At 40.6% G+C, this 21,112-nt stretch overlaps 1 protein-coding gene across 1 annotated transcript in view; it reads right to left on the bottom strand.

The window, feature by feature from the left end:
* Positions 1-4,357: 4,357 nt before the first annotated feature.
* KCNG1 (potassium voltage-gated channel modifier subfamily G member 1) overlaps positions 4,358-21,112 on the bottom strand; it is a 128,089-nt gene continuing 111,334 nt past the window's right edge. The window contains exons 2-3 of the mRNA XM_085619143.1: positions 7,652-8,457; positions 4,358-5,602 (exon numbers count right to left, since the gene is read on the bottom strand). Coding sequence (XP_085475269.1) covers positions 4,832-5,602; positions 7,652-8,410 — 1,530 coding nt within the window. The 5' untranslated portion in view covers positions 8,411-8,457 and the 3' untranslated portion in view covers positions 4,358-4,831. The remainder of the gene's footprint in view (positions 5,603-7,651; positions 8,458-21,112) is intronic.

Below are 21,112 nucleotides of genomic sequence, written 5' to 3'. Positions count from 1 at the left end.
GTCTCAGAAACAGTTGCGTAGCTAGACCATTGGTCCCCCATGGGGGTCCCTGCGTTTATCACAGTGGCTGAATGTAAGAGCGGGGTGTGGGTGTGCTGGCGATGCATTCGTTTGCCGCCCCACGACGGCCGCATCTAAGAGCGGGGGAGGCGACCGCCACCAAACTCGTGCTGCCCGCGGTGGACCGCCCCGTCACCCCCTTGCTACACAACTGCTCAAAAAGCAAATATTAGCATAGTACTCACTGGCACTAAAGGGACTCCTATGTGTGTGGTTGTGCTCCTCATAGAAGGGAAGAATGGCGTCACTCACAGTGAAGTTAATCAGTGTCTGTAGTCGGATGCCCCACAGCTTATCCTGTAGTATGCAGAAGAAAAATGTGAATGACATTATAATAGCCCAATGAATGAACAGAGCTTGCTGAAAGCCCCTATAAGTATCCTCAACACAGTGCTTAATTTGTGTCTGTGTTTACTGGTGTCCAACACCTTCACTTATATCAATACACTAGCACTTATTTATAAAAGTAAACCAAACGTGACACTCTCAGACAATTAGACGATTTTTGAGCAGAGCACGTCAGTATAGTGTTCTAAAATTAAATGTACTAAAACAATGATAAAACTACAATTTCCATGCCACCTCTATAGCTTGGGGTGACCTGGAATAGTCCAAAATGTCACACTTATTTAAGTGTGAGCACTATGGAGAAATACTGACACTGGCATTTGACGACAGAGGCAGGAGTTGCGTGTAGTGCCAGGTACACTGAAATACCTTGAGCTATGACACATTTTTACATATCAAGGACTAACTGCATGTCATTTTGGTCAAATCAAAAGGTCTTGGCCAACGCCATAAATTAAATAACATCTTTATTTGGTCTCATTTGAAAGTTAACTCCAGTAGAAACACACTACACTATTGCAGACAAAAAAATGTTACCAGTAAAGGCAGCATTTTAGGAACAGAGACAATATCTTAATAATCCCAAAGCTCCAGGTAACAGCTTTCTCAGAACCCAGATATCTCACTTCCCAGTGCCTGTTAAACCTAAACAGCATAAATGTATTGCTTCTGTTCTTGCAGAGTATAACTTCAAACGTACTTTTCACCCTGGGGCAAGCAATAAAAAGCACAATATAGCAGGACTATCAGTTGTCAGATCCTGGGCTGGCTCTAGGGAGGTACGAGCGGTGCCACCGCACCAGGCGCTGACTTTGGGTGGGGGCGCCATGCTTGCAAGTTTATTATCATTTTAAAAGCACCTGCTGCCGCGTTCCAGCAATTTTCATGCATCAATAAAAATGTCATGATAACTCCGGTGATTAATGTTCTTCCTAGCGAGAGACTGGAGTTTTGTCTAGTGGAAGTTTTGACTCATCATAAGGTAGCGCAGAGGTTTAACATGCCTGCTGCAAAGAACGTGTACCATGCAGATCACAAAGTGCATTTAATATAAATAGGTCAGCAGGTTACTGCTTTTGTCAGAGAGATCCTTTTGCTACTTGCAGTTTATGAGTTAAAATCCTAATATAGAACAGAGAGCTATTAACTGTCTTCAAAGAACTGCATGCAGACTGCAAGGTATATATTAGAGCTATATGTTTATTTTTGCCCAGTCTTTCATTATCGGAATCTTGCAAAAAGAGTTCATTTGGGTGGAACTCAATTATTATTATTATTAAAGAGAACATCCAACAATGGTGTTACGTTTAGATTCTGAATTCTTGCTTTTCCAGACCAAAGACTCCTAAACTAAACTACCTACCAGTATGGATGACGTGACCCCTACATCTTGTTGCCCTCTGTCTTGCGTAACATTTCCTATACACTTATTTATAAACGTAAGATTGTATCTGTGCAATGTGTGTGTGATGTAAAGTGCTCTGACACCATAGACTCGAGCAGCACTGTTAAATGGTGGTAGTGAGGGAATCCATGGCAGAGGTGATCATTGAGGGGGGGATGCCAACAAACATTGTCGCACAGGGCATCACCAGTGCTAAAGCCAGCCCTGGTCAGTTCTCCTCTAAAATACCATTGAGTAATTTGTTCAGGGACATACTTGAGAGTGCTGGGTTAACTTTGGGGCAGAATATACATGACATGCTTCCTCTTGGTCCAAAGTACCCTTGTGAGATCTTGATTTATCGTACACCTGCTCACACTCCACCTCTCTGTATCTGCACCATTTTCCTTCCATTAGGCATATGCAGCTTGAAGGCAGTGGTGTAACGAAACTTGAGGGGCCCCCCCTGCAAGTTACATGGAGAGCCCCCCTCCAGACTCAATCAGGAGCTCTCAGGCCAGGGTACTGTGCTGAAGGGGCCCCCTGGAACTCGGGCCCTCCTCAGCGCGGGGGCCTATGTTACACCATTGCTTGAAGGCCACCCTTTTCTTGCTTGGCCGCTGAATAAGTTAAATCTCCTTCTCCAGATCACAACTTTCCATGAGGAACTCAAACTTTACCAGTTCTCGTTAAGAAATGTCTGTTTTTCCCCCTCCAGTTTGATTAATTTAATTCAGTACGAGGACACCATTTGGTACCCATGCACTCTATAACCTCATTAATCAACCTATCAATATGTCACTTACTGATATGGTCCAATGGGGGACAAAGGATGCTAGGTGTGAGATTAAGCAGAACTACAACATTATGATACTACTCTGTATTTTCTAATTCAAAAATTGCAACTGAAGGTGATTTAGCGCTGTCACAACACCAAACTTTCCTGCCATCTTGTTATGCAGAAATTATCAAAACTAGAACTGGGGTATTTTTGGTGTCCACACTTGGCCCACACGTTCTGTGAGTACATTGGAACCTCCAAAGCTTGTGTTAGAAGAGAATCTATATTACAAGGGTCACATAGTGTCTATTTCCCCTATGACAACAGAATTAATAATTAATTTAATTGTAAGATCTTCCAGAATTCCATGCATATATTTCTGTACTTGTCATTGGTACATGTAGTGAGTAACAAAGCGTTCTACCAATTCCAGTGTCCTACATCGAACCAGTATGTTTCTTGGCTTTGTGCTGCCTTTTGTGGAGAACTAAGCCTAGACCCACAACAATTGTCTAGTAATCACCAGTAGTGGCTGGCAGGGAATGAGGGTGGAGAGGCAGAGGTGTGGGACAAAATTATTCAAAAAGCAAATACCACTTACCTCGTCTCCCGGCAGTATCTCTCTTCCGCTTCTCCGGAACCAGGAAGCACCCAAGCTCCCCATAGCCAAACACAACGTTGCAATGCAGTGATGTGATTGGTCTGAGCACTGTTGATCGTTGCTCAGATGAGGATTGGGGGCATGGGAATGCTCCCCACCAGGGAGGAACATGCAAAGTGCGCATGACTGTTTGGCCGGGCCAGGATGGCCGGCAAGCAGTCATACCCACTTGGAGTGTGTAAACCACTACTCCCCCTGTGCTCCCACCCTAACCCAGCCCCAAACGTGTGAAAAATAAAATTATAACTATGTTATTATAATTTTATTTTGCCTGCTCAAAGAGCAGTGGGGCAACGTTCATCCACCTATGCGGAGGAGCCTCCTCTGGTAATCAGCCCCAAAGTAAAGGGCAGACAGAAAGACATTGGATTGGTGAAATTAGCTAACGATTATGTGAATTTCTTCCTGAAACTACGCTTCCTTTTCTCCTATGTGATTCACAGTATCATCAGTGCTTAATTTATGCCTGTGGTTGCCGGTGGTGGACACCAGCACTCATTTTGTGAGACCAGGACATATTTTTCATTTCAGACCTTCGCCCAAAGCAACAGAGAAAGGCATAAAAGGGAGAATCAAGGAGGAAGAAAAAGACATGAACGCTGTAACAAATTTAGGAAGCATGCATGGTAAAAGAACCAGGAAGTTTAGGCTGGAAAAAGAGAGAGGCATGAGGTGCAATCAAGACTAGGCAGCCTTGGCATTCTACAACAACTGCGTTCGCCAACGGTTCTAAGAAAAACATTACTTTTATCTATTTATTTTTCTTACAAATGATGCACTACCCCATGAATGTGGCACCAACATAAGAGTAATAGCAGCGTAAGATCAAAAAAGGATTATGTAAGGCAATTTACAGGTGGGGCCCTCTGAAGTATTGGGGGGCCCCTGAAGGGAAGGGGGCCCCTTTTCGCCACAGGGGCTGCAGGAACCAGTGTTAAGCCCCTGAATAAGCTTGGATCTATATACCTAGAAGAAGCCTGTTGAATCCTTGGATCTGGCAACCTGAACTACCGTTCAGCATTCTCCTGAAAGAACTTCCTTCATAACATATGTAATATGTATGTTCTAATGTTTACGTCTGTACTTTCACTGTCTCTAAATATAGGAAACAATGGACGTCAGATTGCACTGTATACTTTTAATGCTCTGTATCTATGGATTTGCGCTTTTGTAGACCTTTCTATAAATAAAAATAAAGCCATTGTTCCACCTTTTCATAATAATCTCATAATTATGTGAAAAAATGCATATGTAAAGTATGTACAAGTTATATACCTATAGAAACATAATAAATAATAAAACGGCCTACACAAAGAACATTTAATTTTCTGTACAGTATGTTTAGCTCGCGTAGCAAACACCTTTTTTTGTGCTTCATGAATATATACATAATTCACTTTAAGAAAAAAAGAGTAGCTAAAATATACTGAAAGCAAAAATATAAAAAGACTTTTAGGCTGTGTTGGTTTTATGACTTTTTTTTTTCTTGCTACTGCAGTACAGGGATTTTCAACAAGTGCTTGCTGTGTGAATGGTAAGAAGTGTTTTATAACCGCAAAATGGCGCCCAGCGCTGGACTGTAAAGGTCATCTTTGATTTAATCGTTGTCCTTGGTATCGGAAGAGATACTGTCAAATAAAATGTCGCCCCCGTGTGCGATATTACTTAAGGGCGACCTTGTTTTCAGCAGCAGTTGGGCTCTCCGGCACATAAGTCTTTCCTGTTCTTGTTTCAGCTCAATGTAAGAGCGCGAAAAAGTATGGAAAATAGAAGTCACTGGAAACGCCATGAGGAGAATCCCGCTTAGTATGCTGCTCAGCGCTACAACTTGGCCTGGAACGCTTCTGGGCACCATGTCCCCATATCCGACGGTTGTCATGGTGATTACAGCCCACCAGTAACAAGCAGGGATGCTTGTGAATTCCTGTGTTTCTGCCATTTCATTTTCAATGAGATACAGCAGGGGTGAAAAGAGTGCAATAGCTACACAAAGAAACAGCAAAAGAAGCCCAAATTCCCTGGTACAGCGCCGAGCAGTGAGGCCCAATGTCTGCAGCCCCAGGGAGTGCCTGGCTAAGCGCATGACGTACAAAATTCTTAAGGCCCGCAGTATCCTCAGCACCAGACCTACTTTGTCCAAGTAAATGTTGCCAGTCCCCGACTTCTTCTTGTCAGCTGAAGTATTGTCCACAATCAAAGTGATATAATAGGGAAGAATCGCAACAATATCGATAAGGTTCAGTGGCCTCCTTAGAAATGCAAATTTGCTCGGTGCCTGAATAAACCTTAAAGAGAACTCTAACGAGAACCATGCCACACAAACAGATTCCACAATGAAAATGTTGTAGCACATCTTGGAACATTCACCCTGAAAAAAAACAAAAAAACAACATTCTCGTCATCACAGAAAGGCATAAATAATATACAATTTGAAAGCATTGTTCAAATAAAGTACTTTCTGAGCAACTTCTATTGCTAAAAGTAAGTTGGTGGAAAGTCAGGGGTTCAAGTGAATTAAGATATCTGATTTTCCATCTTGTCTTATTATATGCTGAAGTAAGCCGGGGGCTGGACTAGACTTCTCCATTAGAACAGAAGCTACTAACAGCCATGCAGTGTCAAGCCTGGGGACATTTTGTTGACAGCTTTTTATGGAAGCTCCTTCAGAACGCAATTCCTTTCAAGCAGGCTCGAGCGTCTTAAACATACATATTTTCATGCATGAACATGGGGATTCAAAGTGAAATGGTCATTATGAATATAATATACAGATGTGGGCTTGTTGCTCCACCGAAAGGGTATACTACCACCATATCAAATTTGAAACATTGTGTCATAAAAGTATTGTAGCCATTATATCATCAACAAACATATTGCAATGGAAAAAGTATGGGTAAGTGTACATTTGCTATAGTTAACTCCACAAATCTGTACCTTGATGATATATAAAATCAATGTGTGTTGATGCAGGGTTGATTGGGGTCTGGTAATTCACTGCTATGATGTCACAACACTGGTTAAACAATCTGGTGAACCACTGATGTACTAACACATGGGAAGCACTTGCTTCCTCTTTGTTCCTCTTCCTCGCCCAGGTCTCAGACACCCAAGAGTGGGGTCAGAATGACAGTTGGTGATGTTGACAGCTTTCTCCAACCTCTCTAGGTCCAAGGGAGGCAGGAGAACGGGAGCAACACTGTCCTTGTGCCACCCGCCTTCGCCCCTGTCTGCATGGGTCTTTGCACACCCAGGTTGAGAGAGGAAATGAAGCCATGCTGACAAGCTGCTCTCAAAGAGCCACTGTCCGTACAGTGTTGGCTCGCTGCCCTCAATGTAAGAGTGGAGAGCCTGACTTTGGGCTGGGAGGGGGTGAGAGCATGTAGTGGGTGGTAGGGGTGGATGAAATAACATCAGATTATTTTTACTTCAATTTTTGTGGGGTTGGCAGAGGGCAACGGGATTATGTGGCAGCAGTCCAAGCAACTTTTTGGTCCATTACATATAGAGAAATGAGCTGTGGGCATATATGCTGGGTGGATAGCAAGAGCCCAGGTATTTTTTTAATATTAGGAGATGGGTTGGGGAGGGATTATTCAGAGCATGGTGTGAGTACCTAGTTGAAGTCCAGGGATTTCTTTTCTAATTTACATAAGTGGGAGTATATTTCTAGGGTGGTGGGGCGATGGTGGGAGGCCACATGTTCCTATATGTTATATCAGCCACGGCCCATGCAGGTAAGAGCGGTGGGGCCGGGTGGGGAGGGATTTCAACAGACGACGAGGGAAAATTAATGATTTATTTCATTTTCCCTCGTGGTCGTCTGTTGAATCCCCCCAACCCAGCCCCACCGCTCTTACCTGTGATATATATGGATCCCGCCAATTCTTATGTATCCTTTGTACTTACTGGAAACCAGGGCAGATGCCTTGGAGATGCCATATGCAATATAAATTACCCAATGGGTAAACTATGACTAATGGGCATGATTTTCAACTCGGGGCTCTCAGTGCCATCATCTATCAGTCGATCTTCACTCTTATTCCCTATTTGATGTGACTCGGAATGCCTCGGTGAATGGCAACCCCGTTATTCAGGTACCCAGCTATAATTCTAAACATACTTCACATTATTTTTGTAGTCGATATTCTGGCTGCAACATTTTTGTAGCACAATTGTTGTGCTCGATACGCTGACATCCACAGAATAGTAAAATCAAACAAGCTATTTTCTGGATATCTCCAATTAACATTTATTATATGAATTAACACATTACCAATTTAGTGGAGATTATTAGAGCCTTAATTGCAAAATATCCTTTAAAATAGGAACTATGCATGTGTATCCAGTTCACTCTTAAGCGGTGTTACAGTTCTGCCTACTTTTGACCAAGTTACGCGTTCTGCCATAGACCACTTACTTTTTCTTCTTCTTCCCTTAAATCGGGCATGGTGCTGATAGACAGGTTTACTGCAGTAATGGTCACAAATAATACAGACAAACATGCAAACACTTTCCCGGGAAGTCCAGATTGAGGCTTTTCTACCATATCCCGTAATTTTCTCATACATACACTAGACCTGGACTCCTCTGCTGTTTCAGAGGCATTTTCATTCTCTGTCAGTTCGTCTTCCCTTAAGTTCAACTCTGCAAACTCCTCAATTTTTTGCAGGTACCTTCTTTTACAGCACCATTCCAGGCTGTCCTCCTCAATGCCCCAGTACAGAAGCTCTTCTTGGAATGAGAGCGCGCACATCTCCCGCAGGAGTCGCAGCTTACCCACACGTAAGAAAGTTAAAATCGTTCTGAAAGCTCCTGGGTGGCGGTCAAAGAAAAACTCATTGCAGGTGACATCATAATCATCACAAATGTTCAAGATTTCATCAAAATTGTTGCAAAATTTGAGCTGTCCCAACCGCGTCAACGGGAATTCCTCCAGGGTAGTCCATGGGAGTAGGTACTTTATCCCCCCCACGTTTATGATCGCATGGTGTTTGCGATCTTCAAGGCGAGAGCTTTGGTAGACATCTTCTTCTGGTTGGATGAGCTTTGCGCGTTGATAAAACACCCCCTTTAGCGCTTCTGTTTCTTGAAAGATTGGATGAGTGAACGAGTTATCAGAGGCACAGCTAATGGCACTGTAGTCATAATCAGAATTTTCTCCTCCAAGAACAGTCATCTTGATTATGGAGCCTCACATCACTGTGATAGTCTAATCATAGAAATCTGTAATGAAAAAAAAAACATATTTTATTATTCCCACAATGAAAATACTTTGATTTGGGAGAAACGCAGAACAAGAGTTTTAAATATGAATCCTAGCCAGGTCTAAACATCTTGTTTTGAATTTATAGAGGGGCACCCACGACACTTCACAAATGGTACATCCAGACAGCTTTTCACAATATCCACAATTAATATGTATGAGAGGGATCTAAATAAAATGCATTTCACTAGGGAATATTTTTTACATGTTGGTCGTGCTGAATACCTAACTGGATTACACTATTTGGAGAGCTGACGAGCTCAGGGTTATTGTATATCAAATAAACTGCATCATGCTATGGAAAGAAAATGTACAGCTTACATGTTAATACGAACTGCTAACTTAAAATTTAGTGACTATACATTTGTGGATTATTTAGCCCAGTGCAGTTACATTTGGAAATAAATATAGGTAGTTCCATATGCTGTGAAGAACAAACATCTTCAATCAATGTTTAAATACACCAGCTAAGCAAAGATTGGGTGGTAAATGCAATTTACTCTTTATTTATTCACAGTTTGTGCTGTGAAAAATGGGGGAAAGATTTGTAATGTTTAGGGAGTTTTGTATTGTGATTGTACAATAGATGTAAACATTAACCTTTGCACACCTTACTCATAACTCCAAACACTGAGTGGTGTTCAGTGTATACTTTTTTGAGTATGTAATATACCATTGGGACGGTCTCAACAGATATCTGCTGCCACCATTTGATTCTACAGGAAAATTGTCCATTTATAGAAAAATAAAATAGTGGCAGCACGTTTCTGAGAACCAAAATTTGAGAAAACTCATTTAGTGGAATAACATATTCAAAAAAATAAAGTTAGGGACAAACAAATAGCAAAATCAAACTCTGGAATAATTAAAACGTAATATTGTTTTGGGGAAAAATATCCTCTTTTTAAAAGAAAAAAATACTACCCGTTAGACAAATCTTCATAGGGTACACTGAATAAGTATTAAAGCAGGGTACAAAGTAAAGAGACAAAGATAGAGGAAACCAGAGTAGGGATAGAGTTAACAGGATTTATGGGGATATGGAAGGAGCGCACAAAGAAGAAAAAAATGGTAAACAGAAGTAGCATTGCGACCATAATAAATAAACAAATTTTAAAAGTGCGCACATCTTCCCCCACCCTAAAAAGGGGGAAGGAAGAAAGGAGGAGGAAGAGGAGGAAAGAAGGAACAAGAAACTTTAATTGAAGAAAGGTAGTGGAATGAAGGAAGTGAAAATTGGGGTCCTCCATCAGAACAACTGTAGGTAATTGTTGTTTTGGTTGAGGGGGATGTTAAGCCTCCTCAAACAACAACCACAATCCCAGCCATGGTGAATCACGAAAAATAACTAAATTAACCTTTGCCTACCCCTCTGGTACCTTGGCACAAAAGCAGTCAGGGTTAACTTAGAGTAATGTGTAGGCATACTTACTGTGTCACTCAGAGCCTCCCCCTCTGCCCATCGATGGTAACCCCTTCCTATACTTGGAAGTATTAGTAGGCATGTAGGCTTTGGGCACCATCACTTTGTCACCTATGTACACTAAAACAACCTCAGCTCTATCCCCCATACCAAATGGGGCAATCTTCTCCCCAAGGGATCTCGCCATTTAAGGTATAGATCTTGATCTTGAACGAAAGGGTGTTCGATCGTCACTATTCAGGGTTAGGAATGTTAATTCGCTTATTAGTTCTGCTCCCACATCTTCCTTTCCTGATAGGCTAACATTGTCATTATCATTTACTAGAGACCACATGTCTCCTAGAATGGGAATGTCCGATACCGTTAGATTATTTTGGTTCTCAGGTATAGTGGTGGTCAGTTTCGATGTTGGTGGCGGCTCAAGGGAGTTCTTCATTTTATGTTGCTTTATCAACTTTAGTTTTTGAACAAATTTGTAAAGGTTCATCCTACTGTTTGCATAATCAAATTCATTTTTATAACAATAGGAAAGTCCTAATTTAAGCACTGCTTTATCCTCGTTCGTTAATTCGATACTACTGAAGTTGATGATCGTGTTGCTCTGTGCTACTTCTTCCTTTTCTGTTTCACATTGGAGCGCATGGATCTCTCTGTTGTTCCTCCTTGTGCTCCTCCAATATCCTTGTCCTATGCGTCTCTGCTTCCTCTTCCCCTTCCTCCTGGTCTCCACCGACCCCTCGTTATCTGATGGTCTGATCTCTGATCCATTTGTAAAAACGGAGTTCGTCTGTTACCCTGAGTTTTGTACCCACTGCTCCTCTCCTTGTGGGTTATTCTTGTTTGACCTCAGAACCAGTATCCAAGCTCATTTCACTCTGCAAGGTTTCCTGACTTGTTATTATACTGGTCTGAACATTTTGCCTTCTTACTGTATCGAAACGTTTTGCAATCGCATATATATACGTCCATTTTCATAGTCCAAGTAGTCTCTTAAAAATGTTGCTGCCTTCCTTTCTTTGATTAGTTTTTCAAATGTATCCAATCTCCCTTTTAGATCAAGTTTAAAATTGTTAATTCTCGCTCGATCTCCTTGAGCTAAAGTTTCATTCAGTTCTTCCATTTTCTTCATGATTTCCTCTCTTTCCAACTCTGCATACTTTATTAGTATTTTAATCATATTTGTGGAGCTTTCGGCACTATTATCTGCCCACTCTCTTAGGAGGCCTGGTTTGGGGTTTTCATAAGTAGATGTTATCATGATTCTTAGTTCCCCTGGAACTCTGCCCACTTGTATATACTGTTTGAGGGAGGCAACCTCCCACTAACGTTAAATTTCTCTCTTCTTTAATTTTGTTAAGTCCTGCAACATTCTACTTAATTCATTGCTGTTTGCTAGAACTCTTTCCCTTGTTATTTCATTTAAAGTTGTGGATGTGGCAATTTCACCAAAGAGCTTGTTTGCTTCTTGCTGCCTTACTGCACACTCATCATCACTCATTTTCTTCCTGTTCCGGCGACTAACCTTTATCTGCTAGTGACTCTCTCTTGCCTTTTGATCACGGGGAGAGCGTCCCGCCTTCCCTCCACTTGCCCGACTCACTAGAGCGTTCGATTGTTCCAACGCTTTCCGGGATCCTCCGATTCCAGTCCTGGGAACTCTCTCCCTCTGTGTCACTTCACGGGTTGCGATCTTGGTTCAGCGGGGGGCATGCCTGTCTTTGAGTGTTTCTTCCTTTTGGCAGTTCCTGGCGCGCTTTCCAAGCGCTGGTGGCGCTGGTAACGAGACGTCCACCGCGTCTCTTTGTATTTAGTCAAGCAAATTCCTTCGATCCAAGGAAAAGACCGGCACTCTAGAGGTTTGTTCCACTTGAATCCTTTATTGTTACAGTGATGGCATTATCTACGGGCTTCAGCTGCCGCCCCCAGCCTTGGTCATCATACTAAGCCACATTATTTTCTTTTTTTAAATACATGCACCTTTACCCCACAAGGGGAGGGGAAAGGACAGGAAATTAACATAGACAGAGGACATTTCTCAGTGTAAACGTGAGGTATTCGGGTTAAAGTATTTTGGCGCCATCTTGGAACATGTTCAGATTAATTACAACTCTCCTGTATAGTAAAATACTTTCACATTCCTTTTCCATATAATTGAAACTATTTACAAAAGATCAATTTTTTTATTTATTTATCAGTATTCAGAGAATTATTACACTTAAATACATATAAGAAGTCATTTCATTTTTATTTTTTTTTAACATTTTGTCAATGCTTGCTAATTAATCCAAATTAATAATGAAAGTAACAGAAAAGTGATAATATAGCCAAAGCATTCATAGAAGCAGACAAAAATCTTTTATACTTTACCCTTACCCTTTTAACCATTTTATTACGGGAGCCCATAATTTAATGCCCCATTTTCTAGCCTGATATCCCTTACAGGTGTACAGAGCCTGTTCAAGGTTATAGACAGCTATAAAGCGAGCCAGAAATTCATGAAAAGATGGGGGCAATGTATCCTTCCATCTGGTAGCAATAAGTAATCTGATTATGGTAACCGAGATAAATATGATGCTGGTCTGAAGTCGATCTAGTTCTAACTTGTTATCATATCCAATCAGCATAAGCGTAGGGGTTAATTCTACAGTTGAGCCAAGGATCCTTACCCAAAACTTTACCAATTCAGTTTTTATCAGATCTAGTTGTACGCACCCATAAAACATATGGATATCCTCTGCTGGTCCTACCCCACATCTAGGGCATTTGTCATCCTCCCTTTTTCCCCATTGAAATAATTTATCCAGAGGAAAATATAGGTTATAGATCGTCTTATAATGTTGTGATTTTGAATTAGCTGATAGGACCATTTTTTTCACTAATTGTAATGTCATATCAATGTCAATATCTTCATCCTCTAGTTTGTTGGCCCATTTTCTTTCAGTTTTGTCTATATCATCTTGTGCTTGCTCCATCATCAAGCTATATATGTATTTGATTTTACAAGCAGATTTCACCATAGTTTCGAACAGCGCTATTTTAACATTAGATATCGTCGGTCTCAATTTACCAACCACCCCCTTAATTTGTAAGTATTTAAGGTAGTGTCCGTTCGAAATTCCAACTTCTTTTTGCAGTTCCCTAAACGAATATACTTGTCCGTTTAGCTGAATATCCCCCATCGTCCGAAATCCTAGTTGTTCCCATTGTTTAGCTATTACATCATAATACTCAGGGAGAGACAAAATTGACTTCCAAATAGGTGTATATTTGGTTATCTTTTCAATATTCATGTGTTTTTGTATTCTGACCCAATTTTTCCAAGCGCTGAAAATAATCTTAAACCGTACTTTCTTATAATAGCTTGGTTCCACCTTACGTAGAAATAATGCCTTAGCCTCTTCCCCTAGTGCCAATTCGTAAATTGTTGGGAGCTCTTTATCCTGTGCATTATTAACATAATTAAAAAAAAAAGTATATTCATTCATTGTAGCAGAGCAGCCCAGTGCTAAAAGGTTAAGTTAGGAACGTCCCACCCGCCCCGTGCTTGTGGTTGAGTAAGAAATTTAAGAGATCTCCTAACCTTGCCATATTGCCAAATAAATCTACTAAATATTGAATCTAACGTTTTAATTATAGGTCCTTCTATTTCCACTGGGAGTGACCTAAATAAGTATAACACCTTGGGGAACATTATCATTTTAAGAACGTTCACCCTCCCTATAAAAGTTAAATGAAGTGCATTAATTCGCCTAAGATCTAGGGTTATTTTACTGATCACAGGGTTTAGATTTATTTGAACAATCTGTCTAATATCCGGTGTAATCTTGACTCCAAGATACTTAGCAGTCTTTACTCTTCGGTTGTCCATAAAGGTGATATTGTCGGTACAGATTATTTGGGTTTTGATTTATTCAATAAGTACCCTGATTCTTTCCCAAATACAATTGCAATATCCTCGATTTCCCTTATAGCTTCCTCAGGGTTAGGTGTTAATATCGCAATGTCATCTCCGTAAGCAAGTATTTTATTTCTATACCCTTGAGTCGTGATTGGTACAATTACCTTATTCTCAATTATCATTTGGATAAATGGGTCAATATAAAGGGCAAATAAAATTGGTGAGCAGGGACATCCCTGCCTAGTACCTCGAGAGACCCTTATCATTTCTGATTCTCTGCCTAGGGAGCTCTACACATAGCTTTAATTGCTGTAATAACTCAGGGTCCAAACCCTTTGGCTGCCAAAATGCCCCATAGATACTCCCATGACACCCGGTCGAATGCCTTTTCCACATCCAGAAGGATCATAGCTAACTGTCCATTAGTCTCCCCAATGATGTCAAATAGGGCCACTGCTCGTCTTATATGATCAGTTGTATCTCGTCCAGGTACGAAACCATGCTGCCAAGGTGACACGAGGCTCGCTATGACCCTCTGGAGGCGGTTCGCCAATATTTTAGAATAGATTTTTGCGTCTGCGTTTATTAGGAAAATGGGTCTATACGAGGTGGGCTTATCCAATGGTTTACCCTTCTTGGGGAAGATGACAATATTAGTGCCCTTCCAAGAATCTGGAGGCTTCCCAAGATGTTGTACTCCCAAAAAGAGATCCCAGATCAGGGGGCTAGCTCTTCCTGAAAGATTTCATAAAATTCCGATGGAATCTTGTCAGGGCCAGCTGCTTTCCCCGAGGCCAACTGCTGTATTGCTATTCGTATCTCTACAAGTGTGAATTCAGTCTCGAGGTTCTCACTGACATCTTCCCCTAATGTCCTATATTCTTCACTAGCCCTCACATAGATATCACTGCGGGGGCCTTGCTTCCCCTCCATATAAAGATCTTGGTAAAATTCATGAAATACTTTTACTATATCCCCTGGGTCAGTATATAGAGTCCCCCGATTACATATTGAGGATATCTGGCACTTCATTGTTTTTTGTCTTGTCTTTAGGGCCAGTAACTTCCCAACAGTTTCGCCATATTCGTAGCACTCTGCCCTATGAGTCTGATATCCTGCCGCGGCTTTTTGGGAGTAATAGGAGCCTATCTCAGCTTTGACCACCGTGATATCTAATTGGGTTGTTGCTGCTTCCATTCCCCGCATTATTTTGCCCAGATGCTCTTTCTCCAGATCTCTAAGTTTGGCATACAGTTGCTTAATCCTCTTCCCTTGTTGTAGTCTTTGGTTAGATACAAAGCTTACCATCTCCCCTCTTACTCCAGCCTTAATGCGTCCCAAACCACGTTACGCAGAGCACTATATCTATTCAAATTAAAAAAATCCCTTATCCAGATTTTAAAGTAACGGATATACTCCTGATCAACCAGCAGTTTTCGATCAAATGTCCATTGTGCTTGGTACATATAAAGTTGCGGTAATCCTACCCTAAGGATCAAAGGATTATGATCAGATATTAGTTTGGGCAATATTTCGACCTCAGCTGCTCCTGTAATGTGACTAGAAATAAAGAAATAGTCCAACCGTACATAATTCTGATGGGGGTAAGAGAAGTATGTATAGCCTGGATTATTGGGAAATTTAGCTGCCCACCCATCTATCAACCCGTGGCTTTTAATCAGTGATACTAGTGATCGAAATACCATGGGCTTCTGCCCTTGATATCTATAAAACATCAAATTGCCTGCTCCTAAATGAATATTAATCCCCACACATTATAATAGGCATGGGCCAGGTCGCTAACTCCATCTCCAAATCTTCAAATAATTTAGGCTCATCTTGATTTGATCTGTGCACCGTGGCTATTGTTATTCCACATTCAAGCTCAGCCAGAGCCCACCTCCCTCCGGCATCTCCCATTGTATGCCTAGCAGATCCTATTCGATTTTTAGCCAAGATAGCCACCCCTCTTATATTGGAGGTTTGCGTAGAGCAAGCCATTAACGAATAGCCCTTAATCATAATTAGTACCCTCTTTTCCCATGGTAAATGTGTTTCCTGAAAAGCAATTATGTCAGGATTGATACATTTGGCCATTTCCATGGTCCTATCTCGTTTACTCCTATCTCCTAAGCCACATATATTGACTGAACAGATTGTCATCTTACCCATAAAGACTGATATGTTGTCCCTCTATTTTTATTTTATTTCTGTTTTTCCTGACATACAAATATAAATCTAGATATGTATGATTGACTCTCATTTCTGTTATCGTTCTCAGCGTTTTAGCACATTTTTTCGATTCTTTTTCCGTAAACTCTCTGAATTTTTTCCCCCTGTTTTGTGCCCCCCACCCCAAACCCCTTGGCCCCCCCTTCTCCCTTACCCCACCTCTGAATCATTGGCTGACCACTCAGGGCCATCAGACAGGGAGAAGAAGCAATCATTAGGGTCTGCCTCTGCTTCTAAATTTATTAGCGACCCCCCCCCTGAGGATTTTGATTTACCTTTCTGGTTGGAGTCCTGGATGACGCCAGAGCTACTGACTCTGTGTTAGTAATAGTCAGTGCCATATCTGTTGCGACCTCATAAAGTTTCTCCTGGCTGTTAAGCCCCATTGATATCTTGCTGTATCTCTGTTCAACCCCGCTATACCCTGTAATACATCTGCATTCTGAATGAGTTCAGGACTTACTTCTTCTCCTCCAACAGATGATTTAGCCAGCAGAGTCTCCTCCTCAGCTGCTACTGTATCCTTGCCCGGTAGGACCGCCTCACCTTCAGCCGCAGCACCCCTGTAAATTTGGCTGTGACCTGTTTGTCAGGCTGCTTGTCCTCAAGGGCAGAATCACGCAGCATTTCCAAAACAGAGCCACCCGGCGCCCATCGTCCCAGCGAAGCCCGCTTCTTCCCCTGACAGAGACCGGCTCCCTATCCTTCTCTGGAGCCGGCGTAGTTGTAAGCGGCATCCGCCGACCGCCCCGCTTTGCTTCGGGGGCCACAGAGTCCATTGCTGCTCCAGTCCTGCCTTTGGATGAGGCAGCTGCTTAGAGTGCACATATGGATGAACATATTGAGGCCAGCGGCTCGGAGAAAAAGAAAGATACAACCCAATCCAAAATGGCGACCGCGATTAGAACATAACGAGATAGATTTTTATTAAAAGCTTTAAGAAAAAGAGAAATTACCTCTTAATTAATAATAGACAAAACTTGAAATGATATATCAGTTTGGATTCACTGTAAAGAATCTACTTGAATGAACAGAGCACGAATGGGCTAGTTCGATAACATACGAACCAGTCCAAGATGGCGACCAAACTGACGATGTGACCGCTATGTAAAAGCTGCCTAAGAGTTTAATAAAGTTTGGGTTTCATATTTTAAAAAAACATGTAATTGATCCACCGATTCTGAGTGGCTATAAAAAGAACCGTTACCACACAACCCATTGTTCAGGACGCGGACGGTAGACGCAGCTAACAGAACGCGGACGGTAGACGCGGTGAACACTGTTGAAGAGCTGACCTCGCCGGATAAAAAAAGTGAGTTATTCAAGACCGATGTAATGTGAGACTAACCGACGTAGTCGAGGTTTTAGTAAGCTCCATGAAAAGTTTGAATTGCATTAGGAGTAGTAAAACATAAATTATATATTGTGTGGAGGAGCTAAAGACAGGGTTGTCTCTCTGTTAACCCATATCGTTAGAAATAACATAAATATTACGCGCTCTCAGATAAAATGGTAGTTTAAAATAAATGCCCACTGCCCGGATTTATAACCGAGTTTGAAAAACCAGAATAGGATGTAGGCAAGCAGGATAACTATTTGGCCATGGTAATAAATATATATGGGTCTGAATAGGCATTCCTTGTCTTTTTTCTACATTCCATTAGCCACGAGTAAGCGAGCAAATAGAAAAGATCCACGCCTGAAACATATTATCCGTTAAAGGGGCGGAGGACGTGATCCAAATAAACTAAACTGCAATGCGGTTCGTACTTTGGAAATAAAACACAGGTGAGAACGTTGACTTCTGCCACACCCTAGAAAATCTAGTTTGGCTAAACAACGATTGAGTATTATACTTTTCCCCTCTGTTTTAGAACAACGGCCTGTATAAGAAGTGGCCTACTGTGAAATTGACACCAATTCTCTGATACCTATATAAGGAATGAATTTATAAGGTACTTTCTTGATTAAGTGCATATTAAGGTGTCCATTTGGAGTTGGGGTACACAAAGCCAGTATAGAGTGCTTGATGGTGCAGATATAAAGTAGATGACTATTGAATCATGGCTAAGAGAGTGATTAAACACACTCCAAATTAGTGCAGCTGCACCTATGAGACTTTTATAAGTCCCTTCTTAAACTAAATGTTGAGAATATGAATAAGTGAATGTTCTGAATGAATGGTTCCCATTGACAAGGCAAATATAGATGATTGTCGCACTTATGGCTTCCAAATTAGTTGGTGAAGGTTTTTTAATTAAAAATTTGTTTGTGCTCAGATGACAAACATGTTAGAATTATAAATTGTTGTTCTTGTTCTAATTTATGTAATTTCCATTTAGGCCTATATGTGATGTGGTCATTTTAACCATTGAGGAAGACTAAAAATATTGTCCTAAAGAAGGTGGTCTTAATTGATACTACACCATCAAAACGCGTCGACGCCTACATACGCGATTAAATTTGGCGAAGTCAGCAAACAGTTGAAGACAGGGGATTTAGACCCATGCTTGTTGCTGCCTATGCAAATGTCCAAATTAACGCTGTAAATGACATAGTATATTGTCTCTTTTTGTATTCTTCCTCATTTCATATTGTTCTATATTGTTTTGTATTTTACTTGTATTTGTGAAAAACCTTTTTTCGCAATATATGTTTTATTTAGTCAATGCTTGTCTATCTTGATGATTTTAAATGTGATTGAACTCATATGAGTATCCTATATTGATATATTTTTGATTAAAGATAATTGATATTTTTACGAGAGTGTGGTTGGTCGATAAGTGCCTCAATTATCAATTGTCTGTGTAAACTATATGGTCCACAGTTGGATATGTATGTATGAATGAGAAATGGTCAGTGTATGATTCATCCAAAGGGAAAACTCTTCTTAACTTATCACCTGCTTTCAGAGCCATTCTTATCGATACTCTGCGCCGGCAGCGACGGCAGCCAGCAAACGTGAGCTCAACCTGCGATCCCAGCACCGCGATATTCTCCCGCGGCCAAACCTCCTCAGAGCCGAGTAGATTGGCAGACATTTACATGGGCGAGTGTTGTTTTTTTTTTTTTAGGCCAATTCCCCCGCTTGTCAAAGATATAATTCACGGTGCTTTGATCGGCATGTCCGCTCCAGCGGCCTCAAGCGCACGCCATCTTGCTTTCCCCGTTTAGATTGTCAGCTCATTTCAAAGAGTAACCGGGTTGCCACAAAAGATTCATGTTGATCGTCATTTGTAAACAAATTTCAGAAAGAAACAGCATTGTTACAATATTGCCATGATATCAAAAAAAACAAATTTAAAAACTTGTCGTTTGAAAAATAGAAGTGGGACAGTTACCCTATCTCTAAAGTGCTTCAGTGCTTCAAATTTGAAAACATTAATATGGCAAATATTAAAGACATTTTTTTCTATTTGATATATCATTCTAATACATTCACTCTTATCTATTATCAATGTATTAGAAAACTTCAGGAATGTGAGCTTGTATTAATAGGAGCAGGACAGGAAAAAGAAAGTATCAAATACTGTTCTCAATAAAGTGCGTTAGTGCTAATTGTCCATTAAGCTGCCTTAATTTTTTCGCTCAGTTTCCTCTAGTGTTAATCTCAATTTCATACCTCTCGTATCTAAAGTGCTGGTGATTAATTAATGTATTTATTTCATACATTTATATCTCATTTTATTACTTTTTCTTTGTATTATTTTTTCTTGATTTAAGTGCTAGTGCTTCCTATTTATAACTAAAGTACTAATGTTAATAAAGTGCTAGTGCAGTGCTAATGTTTATAAAGTGCTAGTGCCATTGTCCTCCTCCTAATTGTAAAAAACATTTTTTTGTTAAAACTAAAAATTGGCTTCCTTGAATGTGCAGTTCTTACAGCATATTTAATAAAGACATGTGAACAAATCCTCGTCCACGTTCAGTCCATTTCGCTCTTTGCTGTCTAATTCCAAGATTTAATAGGTTTCCAGTTTCCGTAACTCTTTTTCTCTATTGCCGCCTCTTTTCTCTTTTGGGTACTTCTGCTATACAGCTATAACGCATTAATGTAGGATCACTTTGATGCTTCTTTTCAAAATGCCTTGCCACAGGATAGCTTCGATCGTTATTACTTATAGCTCTCCTGTGTTGCAGGGTCCTTTTGTGGGCTGGCAACATAGTACTGCCCACATATGTTTTTTCTCATGGGCACCTTAAAATGTAAACTACAAAACTTGATTTACAGGTTAAAATCCTCTTATTTTTACAGTTTTGTTAAAAACCGTCTTAAAATTTGAAAGATTTTCCCCATGTTGGCAGGCTTTACATTTCAAACATTTTTTAAAACCTTCTTTCTGTTTTAACCAGATTTGTCTTCCAGCACTCTCCCTATATTCACTTGTTACTATATGATCTCTCAAGGATTATGGGGCATATTATCAAGACAGGCGATAAAATTATCGCCGCTTTATCGGCAGAAAACTGCCGCTAAAACGGCGATAATGGGCTTGATAATATGCTCTATGGAATTCCAATTGAAGCCCATGTTAGATGTGAAGGACATCTAACCTGAGCTTCATTGGAATTCCATAGAGCATATTATCAAGCCCATTATCGCCGTTTTAGCGGCAGTTTTCTGCCGCTAAAGCGGCGATAATTTTATCGCCTGTCTTGATATTATGCCCCTTAGTTTTTTTTATAGGTTATTTCTGGATACTTCTTAACCTGTGATCCTATTATAGGGTCACATTTAAAAGTGCCAGTGCTTTTTAAAAATTAACCTCATTTCTTCAAGTTTTGTGTTGCACTCTGTTATGAATCTATGTGTTTTCTCTTCCTGGCTATGTTTATTCTGTTTTACAGCTGTTTTGGATGGCTCAGATAACAAGTTCTCTCTAGTTAACATCCTAGCCTTTTGGGAGGCACTTTCCAAGATCTTAATTAGATAGATATATCGTGGTCACCAGTAGTTTGCAATAGTTAGGACCTAGTTTCCATAGATGAATTTTTTTTGTTGCTAATACCTTTGGTGCTATTTGAAAAATGTTCATGACATTTTTTAAACTAGTACGCCAAT

The sequence above is a fragment of the Triturus cristatus genome, chromosome 7 (genome assembly GCF_964204655.1).
Source record: "Triturus cristatus chromosome 7, aTriCri1.1, whole genome shotgun sequence".
NCBI classification, from domain to species: domain Eukaryota; kingdom Metazoa; phylum Chordata; class Amphibia; order Caudata; family Salamandridae; genus Triturus; species Triturus cristatus.
Note: the sequence above shows the minus strand (reverse complement) of the source record. Positions and strands in the feature narration are given on the sequence as shown.